Source organism: Saccostrea cucullata, unplaced genomic scaffold, assembly GCF_032062105.1.
Source record: "Saccostrea cucullata isolate Sc308-1 unplaced genomic scaffold, CSIRO_AGI_Scuc_v1 ctg397, whole genome shotgun sequence".
Taxonomy (NCBI): Eukaryota; Metazoa; Mollusca; class Bivalvia; order Ostreida; family Ostreidae; genus Saccostrea; species Saccostrea cuccullata.
In genome coordinates, this window is record NW_026924611.1 from 16,522 (window position 1) to 33,308 (window position 16,787).

Consider the following 16,787-nt stretch of genomic DNA (forward strand, 5'->3'; position numbering starts at 1 on the left):
TAAAAATTGGCTTTCTTGGCGATTTATTATAGCTATGTTTTATTGCAGTTGTTCTTTTACAAATTGAATTGTTTTTTTTTAATTTCCATAAAAATGAATACTTTGGATTTTAAAATTTGAATAATATTTCTCTTAATTAAGGACAGATCATACAAACAAAAACTGTCTGCCTGGATTGGTATATATTTTTTGACCTAATTTCATTGCAAATGAATTTCTAGAATATAAAGAAATTGTAAACCTTCTGTGATGTTCAATTTCTACCCTTCTGAAACCATCCTTATTATTCCGTACAAATATTTTTTTCACTTCAAGTTCCATTTTTGTGCAACTTTCAATAAAGATGTAAAAACTACTCGGTGAAACCTATTCATTTTATTCATTAAAACATGACTCAAGTTGTTATTTTCAAAATTTTTGACAAAAGTTAGTTTGTATCATCTGTCCTTAATAAACGGACACACAGATATCGTGTCCTGCATGTATTAATGTAGATGTGTATAGAAGTTCTCTGGCCACACATGCTGATAAGATTATATAAGAAGATTTCTATTTTGTCAATAAACCGTTCAGAAGATCCATAAGGTTTGAATTCGTCTAAGGTGAATATCTTAATACTTTTATGTGCAATATTTTGATTCCAATGTGCAAAAAAGTTGCACTCTTTATTGCTGTTTGATATATGCAAACTTACACTATTAGTATTTAAAACAATGCTATTGCATTTAGCATTTCTGTTAATGCTAAAACGCAAGGTGAATATAATGATAAGTGTCGCCATGGTTAATATAGGTGTTTGGGGTCTATTAAGGTGAAATTCAATCTAGCTATCTTTGAATCCCTCAAATTATAGGTTGATAAAGGATACGAATTGTGCGGTAAATATATTTTCTTACAATATATTGTTCTTTTATATCAATACAATGTACTAGAATTCAAAAATCGTTTCCAAATTTTGAATGGTAATAGTTTATGCCCAAAAATAATGAAAACCTTTATAACAGTACAAAATCATTTTTATACTTTTTTTCTGTACATGAGATGAATCTAGCTGTATTTCTGCGAACTTCTTTCCTACTTTTCTGTTGCTACGCACCAATCTCAATTGCAAGTGAGTGCGCATGTGCAACAGATGACGTACACGTCAGATCCGGTGCCGGTACAACCCATCACATCCTGGGTACTTTACCTACTGGAACCTGTCTTGCATTCAAAGGACACTTGCACTCAGCTGGTGGCATGCACTGGGCCAATGTTGACTACCATGGACAGGCAAGATAAATTAATAAAAGGACAAAATATTACATGTAGTTCATAATTTTTCATGCTTTGTGAATCTTTGTTTAGTCAAAACCTATCCCACACTGTGTATAAATTGCAATTTGTATTCATTTTTTCAGAATGGTTGGATATCCTCAACATACCTTACGTTTAAATCGTGCTCACGTAAGTCAAAGATAATGGTGTCAGCTTAATTTATGTTATTTTTGTCAAATAACTTCCATAAGGAAAATTTCTCTTTCAATATATTTATGTATATTTATGTATAGAGACAATATTTTCATTCCTTTGGCAAGGGTATTGACATCTTCCATAGTTCATATAAGCTACCTTTCCTTTATATTCTTCTTCGTCATTTTTTTTTTTCTTACCGACTCTTTTCTACCGCTTGCTTACATGTAAAGTATATATAACATTTTTGATTTATTCTGGAAAATTGAACTTTTTATTCACAAAATGCAGATGTTTTGGTATATATAGTTTTCAATTGGGCAGAATTTAGCAAGATTTATTTCCCTTTGGCCGCCATGCTGGAGGTCCAACGAGCTAATTTTCATCTTTAAGCAACCAAGTTTATGCTTGAATGACAGAAACGAAAGGGCAAGAATCTTTTAGAATACTAAAATTACGAATTAAAGGAAGCTTGTGAATATATAAATTCGCAAGAAAAAATAAAATTGTGTTACATGTATCTTCGCCCAAAAACTTAGTCAGATGAGTTTAAAATTGGTAAATTGATTGAAAAATGATTAAGGTATTCGTGTTTGTATGCCTAAAATATGGTGACCAACGGGTATTAAATCTTGCTAAATTCAGAACTATCGAAAACTGTCCATTCAATTATAAATCATGTTCTTTCATGTTCTTAGTAACAACATCTCATAATACGGGCACTTCTCACTCCTCCTCTGGTTGTCCAACCATCATCAGTCGTAGCGAGTGGGGAGCGCGTGCGCCAACCCATCATAATGGAGCACTTCCGGCAACCCCTGGCCACGTTTATATTCACCACGGGGCTACCCCTGGCTGTCACACTAAAGCTGAATGCATTAAACGAGTCCAGTCTTACCAGAATTATCATATGGATTCACACGGTACAAATGTATTAAGCACAGTAGTTTTCCCGCAAACCGGTTTCTATTTTAGTATCAAAATATTAACGAAGTTTTGCAATTTGATAAAAATATTACCATGTTGAAATCTATGATTCATTTCTTTGTTGTCTGATATGAAATTGCAGTTTTTTAAAACAGTATTTTCTTCAACTTATATGATTAATCATGAAATGTGAAGATCATGAACAAAATGCAGACAATAAAAAACATAGATCTCCAAAACTTCAGGGGGATCAGGGGCCATGGAACAGTAAGCAACCTTTGTCGACCAGTCATAACATCTGCTCCTTGTTATGATTGGGTAAAGGGAAAACTCCAATTCAGTATGAAAATGATGTAACCTTCACCATCGGAGTAGACGCCTGTGTTACAACAAGCAGGAAATATTCTTATTTTATCAGAACTTACAATAAAAACCTGTGAATCAAATCATCAATCTTTTTATTTAGGATGGTCAGACATCGGTTACAGTTTCATTATCGGGGAGGATGGTAACATTTATGAGGGTCGAGGCTGGAATACAATCGGAGCCCACACTCTGCATCATAACACCGATGGACTGGGTGGGTAAAACGTTTGCTTTGGGAAACATTGTCTTTTGATACCCGGATAAGAGAGTTTTACGATAAAATCTTGAAATAATTTAAATTGTATAATGCAAAATACGTTTTTTAATAACTAAAAGTAAAGGGATTGCAAAATAAACAATGCAATCAAAATCATACAATGCAAATGGAAAAATATACAATACTGATTAAAAATTGTAGAATGCAAATGTAAAATTGTAAATTACAAATGGAAAAATTATACATATGGAAAATTTAGGTATATAAGTGAAAAAAAAATTAAAGAATACAAATAAAAATATACAAAACAAACGAGAAATTGCAAAATTACAGGCAAAAATTTTAACAAATTTAAATATACAAAGTCAATGGAAAGTTGTAAAATTATACGACACACACAAAAACGATAGATTTGGAATATTGCAACGTTTTTAAGGGATATCGTAAACCAACTTTTATATATTGCATAAGCAGGGATATATTGATTAATTTTCGCGATCAAGCCTTTTTGGATCTGTTGTTAAAACACATACACTTTAAAGGCCGGTTAGATTCGCAAACTTCGCGAAAATTTCTCGCACGCGAATAAAAGTTGGTTTACAGTATATTGCGTTATATTGTTCATATTAAAACCATATATAGATTATTAGTTTTATTTCTTACTTACCTTTTCAGGATTTTGTGTCATGGGAGACTTTACGTCACATGTACCAAACGACCTGGCTATAAACGCAGTGAAGAGCCTGATTGATTGCGGCGTGAAAACCGGAAGGATCACCCACAACTATGTGTTAAAAGGTCACCGAGATGTCGGACAGACGGCGTGTCCCGGAGATAAATTATACGCCTTGATAAAAACATGGCCGCATTATCACCATTAGAACAGCCTTAATGTCAGAAAATGATTTAATTAGAAAAATAAATACATGACATCTTGTTTATTTTTAAATATTTTTATTTATTTATTAGTATTAGACCTAGTAATAAAACCCTCTGTGATGAATCATTTAGACTCTAAATATACGTGTACGTAAAAAGTAAAAATTATCCTGAAACAAATGATAAAGAAAAAAATCTCAATATTATATATACATGTTAAAAAACCGAGGTACTGTGAGCACTGATTATAATGAAAAAGTTCATGTTTTGCTCCTGCATGGCGGCCCGAAATAAGTGTCAGTTCAAAAAGTAAAATTAAAGGTACATAATGGCTTTCTGTCATATAAAATCTGTGAAAGTAGTCATTAATTTTTTTCAACGATATAGGGGAAGATTCGGATAACAGATGGATACCCTTCAATGTTACAAAAGTGTCCATGTTTTGCTGTAATGGGAAACCCGAAATATGTGTCCGATCAAAAATACGTAACAGACAGACGGACGGACATCCTCATCACCACTATAACCCCCCACCTTTTCAATCGGCGAGTATAAAGATTTACGAAGAAAATGCATCTTAGTATTTTCTGGTCAAAAAATCATGGTAAAAACATGTGAAATTTAATTCTCACAAGTCCTATGCCATATACAGTACAATCTATAATTGAGCATGAAATTCATTCTCTTAGCATTTTATAGTGTGTGGTTCGATTAAAACGGCCAATGACCTCTCTCCCCGAGATTGAAGAGCAACATGTAATTGATTATCATTTAGACTAGGTCAGTGAAGGACAATGATATGACAGCGAAACGGTCAAAGACACGATTTTTAACCGATATTCTTTTATGTGGGCAAGTCAAACGACGTCTTCATAACTTTGTTTAAAAATATTTTAATTTACACCTACCTAGAATCATTTCTATTTATTTCACTTTTTTCGGACAATAATAAGGCAATGTACTTGTTTATTATTCTTTTAAAAATTCACTCACATGGAGATACATGTAAAGTGTACCACCACGTACAAATGGTGAACTTCGAAATTTTAATCCTTTGACTTGCACTTAAGACCTGCAAAAAGTATCACAACTGCCTGTAGTTATAATAATATCACCGGGGAAAAATAAGTGTCAAACTTTCCGGCAACAATAAAACGTAAAAATACTAACGATGGAATAGCACTTTATTATAAACTTAGGTCGGTAGGGTGAATTCTGGAAGTCCAAAAATTGCACCCAAAGAATCCGAAGCATAGGAGTTGATTAACTGATTAACAATGATACATGTAAGATATAAAAAATAAAATATAACAATGGCAATTAGCACAATTCTGAGCATGAGTGACAGATGGCTTAGATGGAATAACTCATGACATGTTGAGTAAACTGATTAAATAATTAATTTCCACATTAGGAGTTACATAGTAATTAGAATAATTAAAGTTTTCATGATGTTTAAAGTAATTACAGTAAATTAAAAGTATATTTCAAAGTCAGCTTAAACATATGTCACTAAAATTGTTTTTATAAAAAATCACACCGTGATAATGAGTATCAAAATTGTTCAGCTTTGCTTGCTTGACCAATAGCTCAGAAGTAACCCAAATCTTGAACAAAAGTATCTCTCACAACATGATTTTCACCTGGTTTTAATAGTTGAGAACTTTAAATTTAGATTATTTTTTGTGACATAACATTTGCAAGAAATACAGTGAATGGTGAAAAATCCCCCTTTTAATTCTCTATTTCAAAGAAAAAAATAATATAAATAAAGAGATTTTCAAATTAAATTCTATGTTGAGTTTTAAGAATATTTGCTTCGTTCAAAGTAGGCAACAAAAAAAAAAAAAAAAAAAAAAAAAAAAAAAAAAAAAAAACACAACCCGAAATGCTATATAAACGGCTTTAATATTACGTAAATAGTAATCCAACGACCATGTTATATGACAAACGAGATTACTTAGTTTAACTTTTCAATCGTCAACCTCTCTTACTTATGCAACGATATACATGTACCTTCATCGTCTGCATACGGGGTTTATATCTCTTTAGTTGATTCGGTACGCAAGAGTATTCTCTACGAATGAATAATTTTCGTTAAACTCATCATTTCGTAAGTTTTATGGTGGATACAATGTCCTTGTCAGCAAAAATAATTTATCATGAGTCAAATGCTGACTGACTTTTTTAATAATAATTGTTATTCCATTATTTGCACATAAATTGACGACGGATTTTTCTGTTATTTTCTGATCATGACAAGAAGTACAAGGCGGTTACGACCGGTCCGCAGGGTATACTCACTCCTCCATAATACCTGATCCAACTTCAGATGATTTGGAGGTCCGTGTTTGCTCTGCTCCTATTTTGTACTGTTTATTGGACTTTTGTGCTTGCCTACTGTTCGTTAACTCCATATATTTCATTCTAAGACTTCCTGCTAAAAAGTTTCCTTGCAAATAAATTTTTATCCCCGTTCAAATCTGAATCAGTAGATACGAAGGGTGATCAAGAAGTTCACGATCTAATTGAATAACTTCCAAAAAGAAATGATATAGGGTTTCAGTGTTGAAAATTTTTCAAAGTAGTCCTCTCTATCCGATTTTGATGTGCATCTGCAACCGTTATGCCAATGCGGGGATCACGTGATTTTTGCGGTCACGTGACATGCTCCTTTAGCGTTCTGTCACAGATCCGGCTGTTATATTTCTTACTATGCAAGTTATTTATTTTCTACGTCAAAAACATACGCAGTACATTTGTCAGAAATGGCCAAATCTCGGCAATAGTATGGGTGTATAATGATACCCTTTTCCAGAATGAGCGTGGAGACCATCAAAACCCAAGACCTCTGTTTTTGGAGCGTCGTTCATTCAATGTGGATAAAGTATGGGTGCCTTCTTTTTATCATATCTGATATGTGTGAAGTAAACGATATTTTAGGGATTTAATAAATTATATTATCGTAAAGATATTCAAATATTTTTCAAACTGTATGTTGGCGATCTTTCATATCAAATTGCTTAACAAAGGACACATCTCTTCCCCAGCTTGGTTTCACTCGGTGACAGAACAAATATCATTTTTAAAATCTCCCTTCCTTCACTTAAACAATCAATCCAATGGATGACTAAATTTTTGGCAAGTCTTTTGTCTCCATAAACCGAGTACAATTTATTATACGCTTCTGCAAAACAATTCCAAGATATCCGTTTTACTTTTCATATCGTGACGTCACAAACATGAGGCAAAACCTTTCATTACAATAAGCTTTATATAGAACATATGTATGACTCTATGTGTGCCAAATTTCATTCTTATCTGAATTGTGGTTTTGTAAATACAGAGATAGTTGGCGAACATTTTGATCACCCCTCGTAGATGCAATAATCAAATAACCTTCTTTGTATTTAACTAAATTTGAATATAGAAGCAACTTAAGTATATCATGTCAAAATGTGATATTGGAATTTATACAAATACTTATAATACACCTCTGAATTATTGTTTATTGCTAGCAAAATACTATTTTTATACTGTTAGAAATGCACAATCGAGTTGTAAATATAACTTAAATTTTATGGTTCTTAGATAATTTTTAAAGGAAAAATTACATGTTTAAAAAATTCTATATTGTACTAAAGGAAAATTAGAAGATTTTTATACTGGATGGCAAGAATTATTAGAAAATCTGGAAAACTGATTATGTTTTAAAGAAGTTTTATATAATTTTAAGCCCAAACCATTTTCAGTTATTTTTTTTAGATAATTTAAAGTCTATAGCTATTATAAATATTAATTATATATTTTCACTTCAAAGTTTCCTGCATGTATGTTATCTTAATTTGTAACATTTAAGAGTCAATAAAAAATTAGTAAATAAATAGAGTGATTGTATAAGCAGATCAATCATAATCGTTTTAACGTAGAGATGTTCATTTTATTAAATGTTTAGAAGACAAGAATTAATTCTAGTTGACCAGTGTAGTAAATCTTATTTAAGAAAGTTCGATATCACATCACGTCTGTATGCCTGACTCCAGGAATAAATAGGGCTCATTATTTTTCTAATAAAACAGAGAAGTTTAAATTGTAATTTTAATTGTTTCAATAATGTATAGTATTGTTAAATGTATACAAAACATAGTATTTCATCTTTCGTATGGATTAGTATCAAAGGTAAATTTTTAGACTGAAAAGGAATGAACAAAAATTAAGAACAGCGAAGGTAGATTGTGAAGAAAGAATGGAAAACAAAAGGGGATGTAGACATTAAAGAGAAATGGTTAATTTAATTTAATTTAATCAATATTTTCTTATGTAAGTAAGATTACATAATTGGATTGGACATCAGGCATGGTCTATATAAGTCCTCTCCAAGGTAAAGGTTACAAATGTTAAGAATTGACAATGATTTACAATGATAAGTTACATTAATTTCTTTTGCTATCAAATGTGGAAAAAAAAGAAAAGAAAAAAAATGAATCGAATTAAATTATACAGAAGCGTTATTATGAAGTACGTATACATGGTATACTCTCTATACAATATAATGACCAAAAAAAAAATAGATAAAAAAAACCCATTTAAGTGCAAACAAACAGCAAAACAGAATAAGTAAACAAATAAAGTGCAGAGAAAAAATATGTAAAAGAAAAATACAAAATAGAAGGAAATATTGACATTAAAAAATAAATAAATTTTGATCAAGCAATAACTCTGAGTAAAGAAAATCAATTCATAAAGTGCAAAGACAAATTTCCATGGAAAAATACTACATATACATGGAACATGGAAATGCTGAGACTTGAAGTAAATAGAAATATGAGAAATATCTGGATTTATTATTTTTTTTTTTAATTAATTACAAAATACTATCAAAATCTTTTTTAAGACTTGATGTACAGTTGGACTGCTTCAAAAATTGAACAGTTTATTTTATAAGGTAATTGCCTATCACCAAACAGCAAAGTATTCAAAATTTGATCAGGAGACATAATTTCTAATTCTATTACACTATTAAGACTTTCAAAAAGTATCCTTCTCTGATTATTATATGCAGGGCATCCGAAGAAAAAAATGATAATTATCCGCGTTCAGATGTCCATACTTAGTATAAGATGCTATTTCACTTACAGATGCTGATTATACAGATGAGCATTTAAATTACTAGATTCATTTCTTAGTTGATGGTTAATGGACCATGGAAGAATATGGGAATTGTTTTATCGATTTTTTTTTCAAATCACTCATCTTAAAATTTGAGAAATGAATATTTCTTGATATGTCATTTTCGTGTTTTAAAACAATCGAAATTTGTTCTGTTGTTTAACTTGGAGAATCAAATGAAATCAAAGCTATAAGGAAATTTTCTGTCCATTTAGAAGATTGGGTATTCCCTATTTTTTGCTATTAATTTTTTAGGGAAGAGGCAGTAAAATTTGTGCAGACTTTGTAAAGGCATTTTAACGCCTTTTGCATTTCAGTCACGGAAATCGGTCTGTGGGAGTATAAACAATCATTCATTGTTATACTATTCAACATTTAATTCTTTGAAATCAATATCACAAAAACTTATATTTGTATATTTATCTATTGAATTGTGTCAAACAACTGACATGCATGAAACATATGAACATGAACCGATACTATGTATCAGTATGCTCATGCAAACGGTTCTAACCGTAAATATTGCAGAAAGAAAATTATTACGAAGTTTAGAATAGTAAACATTGTGATTTATTTATAATAAAAAAAAATCTAGAAAGTTTAATTTCCGATAACTTGAAATATTTTTTTGTTTAGGGGTAAGAATATTAGAACAAATCATAAAATACATATAACTTTGAAAATTCTAAACGATTTGAGTTTAGTAACGAAGATCAATTATCTCTTATTCAAATTTCGCAAATATCGTAAATCTATCAAATTCTTATAGTCAATTATTTATTAATAACTTTAAAGTATAATACAATCACGTTTTATCAAAACAATCTGATATAAGGGTTTCTTCTTTTCTTTTTTCATCTCCTTCGTAAAATCTACAATTAAATTACTAAATCCTACGAGAAACGAGCAAGTAATGTATTCAATTCTTTTTTTTTAAAAAGAGGTTTTATAACAAATTGTTATGACAAAAAAAAATAATTCTGTTACGCATCCTTTCTATGACTTTTCTTAATATCGAAACGCAATTGTTTTGTAGGTTGAGGGCTTCAAATTTATACCTTAAGAGCCATTTTATAGTCGGGGATATTTTTCGTGCCATAATCTACTGTAAGAATATTACAGAATAAATATGAATCATTTCAGAGTGATTGATGCGACGAAGAAACTAGATGCATAAATCAACAACGAGTAACTAAGCACGGAAGATTCTAATAAGAAATATTTTAATTTTAATTAACAACGCTCGTTAATGACTCTAATTATGTATTTCATAGACAGGTCGCCGAAGGTCTAGCCAAATGTTGATTTATTTACACTTACTGCTCTCTGATAGAAAATAAAGACAGAATGAGTGATGCTTTCTGGTCGTGTTCCAGGTGAAATTAAACTTTAAAGTTGTCTGAAATAAACATAAAAAACAGACATGCTTTTCGCATGCATTTATTGCTCAATCAATTCTTAAGATCACTGTCTGATAATACTTCATTGAATAAAGAATGTTTTTGAAAAATAACTCATATTATTATTTCCAAGAAAAAATATTAAAGTAATTTAGTTTTGATTTTGGGGGCATTTTCTTTTAAATCAAATCAAACAAAGTTCAGAAATCAGACCGAGAACAATTTTGCATAAAATTTGAAGCCATGATATATTACATTACTTATGTACACATATAAATGTATATTAATGTGGCATTAAATTTAGTAAAACGTTGTATCAAAAATCTGACTTTTAAAAAAAAAAGTTTATTTCATTTTCTTTTACACAGTGTTATATGAAGTGACATTTAGAATTTTTTCTGAAAATCACAAGAATGTTAGGGTTGCTTCATATGATAGTTTTCTCTGTCAAATCAATTCTAGTTAAAAAATTAAATTAATTTAATTTTTCAATGACATGAAATTTGATTTCATAAAATATATATTTATATTGTATAACATAAGTAACAATGAGATACATCAAAAACGTATTACCCCACTTGGAATTTTAAAATATGCTCAATTTCAAGCCATTTTGGAGGGAAAATTGTGTTATTGGCTATACTGATATAAAATTATAAGAAATTAAGTTTATTTTAAATATGTTATACGATATAACATAACTTATGGCAGTTTACGCATTTTGATAAACCGCTTGGCTGTTTATAAAGCGTAAAGTGTCCCAAGAATAAAAAAAAATAGACAAAGAAAGAATATAAAAAAGATATACTGAATTAAATATTATAATGTAATGAGAGTTTTCTGGGATTCTAAGATTTCCCAGTAAAAAAGTTCCCTTTACTATATAACATAGTTCAAATTTTATGGCTGGTAAAAGTTTTGATTTTTTATAAAAATGTGCCATAAATTAAGGTCAAGGTTAAGTGGTACAATTTGATGATACCCCAAAAAAGTCTTTAAACAAGGATACACCCGTGAAATTTGAAAGCCATAGCCCTACCCACTAAAAAGTAAGGATATTTTTTGCAAAAAGACAGACAGACCGACGAACAGGACAAAAACCATGTACCCCGAATCTTCAGTTACGGGGGCATAAAAATGAAATATTAAAAATCAATGACATTGTTTGCAGTACAGATAATTATAAAAGAAGCAATTGGATAATTATTATGTTCTATTAAAATGAAATAATTCTGCTCATATCTCTTAAAAAAATGAAAATTGAATGATTTTTTATAAGATTTTGCTTTTCATTTTTGTTACAAACGTTTGAAAAACACATGAAGTAGTGAATTAAAAAAAGTAACTGAAAACATTTTTTTTTCTTTAAAGAAAAATTCAATCGATGACGTACTCCAACAAAGTTTGATACCTGCGGTTTGTTAAAAGTAATTGATAACAATAATTTTCTAATCCATCAATTAATTATGTTTCGTGGTTTTATTTGAAATTTTACTGGACAATTGCCGGGGAGGTTTAGATATAAAAAGGGGCTAGGAACTGTTGCCTTCACTCTGAAGTCAGAAAGACGAAACGTAAGTAAAAAAAAATCATTTTAGTCTGATAAATGTATGTGAAAGGAAAATGATCTGAATTGTACATTACTTCGTTTTTGGAATCTTTGAAGTTGACTTAATTTCTTAATTATTTCAATTTTAAGATTCACTTATGTCACAAACGAAAAAGAAAACTTTTAAGCTTTTCTTTCTTTCTTTTTTTTTTTAAATTTTCATTACTTTATGAATAAAATCAAATTTCTAAAAAAACTTTTAAACCTTCTAAAATAACATTTAAGGTTCATTATACCCCTTCTAAGATAAACGATTTTTTCCCACGATGGTTATGATTTACAAAAAAATTCTTATCCAAAATTAAAATGCATATATTTTCAGCATAACCTGCAAGGCTAAATTTGACAGAAATGCCTAATAACACAAACATTTTAAAAAGGGAAAAATCATTTTGTCCAATTAGAGTTTAATCTCTATTCAGAGTATAATTGAACCGTTAGACCAGAATGAATAAAATAATGTCTTTAAATGACATCTTTAGAAAAACACGTATCTGAACAATATATTAAATAAATCAAGATAACATCGTAACTCTCTATGGTAAAGCACACTTAAAAAAATTCTTTAGTTTTCAAAGAAAATATAATACAATAAATTGGATAAGGAACGACACAATTGGAAAAATTACAAGAATAGCCAATTTTATCAGGAACTTTTTTTACATGTTAAACATTGTATAATTTCAGGTCATAACATGAAATTCGCCACAGTGATCCTAGTCCTTTCAATCGCCGCCGTTCAGGCTGGTACGTACGGGAGCAAAGGCAAATCCCATTCAGGTTATCCTGGATACAACCTGCAAGGAGGTCTCCTAGGACAAGGATCTCCACTGTATAATGATCCTTCTTTATACAGTCCCTATGGTGCCGGCCTAGGAAACCAAGGTCTTAATTCCTATTACAATCCATATCAAGGTTCACTCGGCAATCTGGGACAATATGGTCTCAACTATCCATACAGTGGTTTGAACGGACTTGGAGGTGGTTACTATCCTGGTCTAGGTTCCAGTTTATCTGGATTAGGAAGTTACTATCCTGGATTAGGAAGTGGTTACCCACTTGGATCTGGAGGATATTATCCTGGACTTGGAGGTAGTTATCCTGGACTCGGAGGAAGTTATCCTGGACTTGGAGGAGGTTATCCCGGACTAGGAGGAAGTTATCCCGGACTAGGAGGAAGTTATCCTGGACTAGGAGGAAGTTATCCAGGAGTCGGAGGAAGTTATCCCGGACTAGGAGGAAGTTATCCCAGAATTGGAGGAGGTTATCCTGGACTCGGAGGAAGTTATCCCGGACTCGGAGGAAGTTATCCCGGAGTTGGAGGAAGTTATCCCAGACTAGGAGGAAGTTATCCCGGACTAGGAGGTGGTCTGACTGGACTGGGAGGTGGATACCCTGGAGTAGGAGGTTATTATCCACAATCTGGATTAGGTGGATTGAGCGGACTCGGATCAGGACTTGGATCAGGACTTTTAGGCAACCAATTGGGAGGATTAGGCGGACTCAATGACGGACTTCTTGGCGGTTCACTCGGTGGACTAGGAGGCGGATACCCCAAAAAGAAGGTGTACTAGGATAAACACTCGGTAAGGATGTCATAAACACGTAGGTCAGAGGTCTTGGATAAACATTAGTGTAACAAAGTCTAGGATATAGAAACTCAGACAAAATGTGTAAAATAAACACTAAAGCAAAGAGACCCAGTCTAAACAATATACAAGTTTAAGTTGTCTAGGATATAGGAAGTAAGGTGGAAGGTGTAGGATAAATACTTAAGGATAAACACTGAGGTACGTAAAGATGTCTAGGATGAAAACGTAGGTAAAGGGTGAAGGATAAAATTAGGGTTAAGAAGGTTAAGATTTTTGTCTTTGTTAACCACTAAGTTTAAAAGGCCTAGAAACATATGTTAATTACCAATACAGAGGAAATTCCACAACTTTATTTTCAATTCATTTTTCAATATAAAAAGTACAAAGTTCATTTATTAATTTATATAATTGCATTAGTTAAATTAACTTTTATTTAAGCTTTGGAACTCCAATAACATTGAGGATACATTATCAGTGTATATTTTCTTTCTATAAAGATTTTTATTTAGACATTTTATAATATGTTCATGGGTCTCGGACAAGTTAAGGTTGGTTTAAAGACAAACGTAGAAGATAACCATTGAATAAAAAAAGAAAACATTTCTACAAATCAAAGTTATGCTAGCATACATATGTTTTTCATAAAAAAAAACTTGAAAAAAGCAAATATGAATCTTCAATGCAAATTGAAATTTTATTTTTCTTTTCTTTCAGAACGCTGGAATTACTTGCACGACAAAAGGGAACTTGTGACGAATCTTTTACAATAAAAATTTTGTAGCATTTTATTATTCATTATTGTTTGTACATTAGTGGATTTAAGAGGAACTCAGAAGGAATCCTGCGAGTGATTATTAACATTTAATAATGTTCTGTCTAAGGAGAATAGCAATGGTTAGAACGTCTTCTATAGAGTCGCGAAGTAAGGAGTTGATCCTTATGTCGCGGGTTCGAATCCCACTGTGGGACATGGAGACCGGTCCTTCAGATGAGACTTTATAAGGTCTCGCAGTAGGTGCTGGCACGAAAAACACCCCTCCCTGCTCAATGGCCTTGATTGCCGAGTATAGGACAAAATTTGCAGCTCTCCACCGGCAAGTGGTGGCGTCTCCATATGAGTGAAAAACTCTCGAGAGGGACGTTAAACAACATACAATCAATCAGTCAATCAATCTAAGGAGAATAAGTTTTTTTTCTAAAATCATGTCTGTTTTAACTATCTTTATACTTATATTCCTAACAACGATATTGCAATTGAATAAACTATACAACTAAAGTCATATACGTATAAGCAATACATAATAGATACTATATGATGCCCCTTTCTTTACTCTGCAGCGAGATATTATCAGTGAAGCAGTGAAGGAGAAATAACAAGAGGACTGTACAAGAAAAATCAATATACCGGGTATTTGAGGAGTGGTGTTTATCAGATCTGGATACTTCTAAAGTCTGAGCTTTTTGGCAACTTATAACCTTTTAAAAAATGAAGCTGGTAAAAGACCAAACCTTTCTCCCCATTTGTAAATTTGTAATTAAATTTTGATTTTTAAGAAAAAAAAGAGAATTGATAAATTAAATTGATGTTTGGTGAATATGTTGATCAATCATCAAACAATTGTCTAAAATTTAATTTATCGTTTTTTAAACGAAATCTTTAAATTAATCATTTCAAGTTTCTTTCTTCATGCACAATATAAGGCAATTTAAAGAAGTTTTATAAAGGCTAATGTACTGATTTGAAGGAACCTTTCCCAAGAAAAACCATTCTGTAAAAATTAACCCATTTAAATAATTACAACCAAAGGTACAAAAACCCAACAATACGTGCTTGTGAAACATTGATGCCCCATCTGGCAGATTATGGCTTGGGGTTTTCAATTGCAAGTTAAACTCTATATGGTCAAAGTACAAAGGTCGTGGGTATCCAATGGAAGGTCCTGTTAGAGGGCGTTCACCTTTAAAATATGGAAACCCTAGTATTTTTTGTCAAAAGTTAAGGCCAATGTTAAAGTTTTTTTTTAAAATTAAGTGATACTCTTAGGTCAAGATCAAAGAGTCACAATGAACAAATATGTGAAGCATGAAAGCCATAGCAGCAACTCTTTAAAAGTTGTGGTGAAGGTAAAAGTTTTGTAATTTTTTTGTTATTTGGGTCAAAGTACAAATTCAAGGTCAAATTAAGAAGAGCAAAAACAAAGGTCGTGTCAAAAGGAATACACATTTGAGCTATCCACTCACTCAAACCTAATGGTCAAGATTAAATGTTTTCTTGTGGACAAACAGACAAACAGACAAACAAACGGACAATGCAAAAGTTATATACACCCGATTCTTCGATAAGAGGAACATCAAAATCAAGATAATGTCAGATGATTATTTTCGTACATTTCATTGACTGAAAGCACGTCACGTGATATTTCTCCTTTTGTCATTCTGAAAGAGAAAGTCTCATCTGAAGCATTAAAATATTGCACGACACACCATCAGTTGCATAAAATTTACATAGTACATGGCATCATAATATAAGAAGCACATTTTCACCATTTTGGCGAAATGACGACCGAGTCAATTCAGTTAGAACTGTGTTAGATAATTTACTTCAAATAATTATATAATATAATCGTTATGGACTTCAGTGAACGGTTCATATGTGGTTCTCAGACCTCAAAGCAAGTGGTATCGACCTAAGACACAGAAAATAATAGCGAATGTACTTTTACTTAAAGAGGCTGGTGGAAGAAATCATAAGGTGCATTTTCACTTTTATTAGATCATGTCCTTTGGTCACTTATTTGAATGTTAAACAATGTAGAAATTAATCTATTAGTAATTTTTTTCAAAATTTGAATAAGAATACTAAAAGAAGATGAGAACCTTACAACGTGCCTGAAGACAAAAAAGAAATCGTTTCGCAAGTGTTCTTTATCTACTGACATCACGCCATGGTGATCAGTCTTTGAAATGTACAATACATCAAAGGTAAAGAGACATTTTCAACGGGTGAGATATATTGCTTAGTTTATCGTTAAAATACATCAATGTAGCTGATCTAAACACATTCACAGTGTACTTTTCATCATTCAGTGCAGTTGTAAATATAGTCCGCGTAGCGCAGCGGATAGCGCGCTGGACTTCTAATCCAGAGGTCGTGGGTTCGAATCCCACCGTGGATG

At 31.6% G+C, this 16,787-nt stretch overlaps 2 protein-coding genes and 1 non-coding gene across 3 annotated transcripts; all 3 read left to right on the plus strand.

The window, feature by feature from the left end:
* The first annotated feature begins 460 nt into the window (after window positions 1-460).
* LOC134266841 (peptidoglycan-recognition protein SC2-like) lies at window positions 461-3,887 on the plus strand. The gene is made up of 6 exons (XM_062749056.1): window positions 461-602; window positions 1,042-1,272; window positions 1,401-1,446; window positions 2,151-2,375; window positions 2,846-2,959; window positions 3,638-3,887. The coding sequence occupies exons 2-6, from the start codon at window positions 1,042-1,044 to the stop codon at window positions 3,841-3,843; spliced, it is 822 nt and encodes a 273-aa protein (XP_062605040.1). The 5' UTR covers window positions 461-602; the 3' UTR covers window positions 3,844-3,887.
* Window positions 3,888-11,938: 8,051 nt separating this feature from the next.
* Window positions 11,939-14,399, plus strand: LOC134266842 (elastin-like). The gene is made up of 3 exons (XM_062749057.1): window positions 11,939-11,984; window positions 12,707-13,605; window positions 14,326-14,399. Exon 2 carries the CDS (start codon window positions 12,715-12,717, stop codon window positions 13,591-13,593), a length of 879 nt encoding a protein of 292 aa, XP_062605041.1. The 5' UTR covers window positions 11,939-11,984; window positions 12,707-12,714; the 3' UTR covers window positions 13,594-13,605; window positions 14,326-14,399.
* Window positions 14,400-16,714: 2,315 nt separating this feature from the next.
* Trnar-ucu (transfer RNA arginine (anticodon UCU)) lies at window positions 16,715-16,787 on the plus strand. The gene has a single exon. It is a non-coding gene; the product is annotated as a tRNA-Arg (tRNA).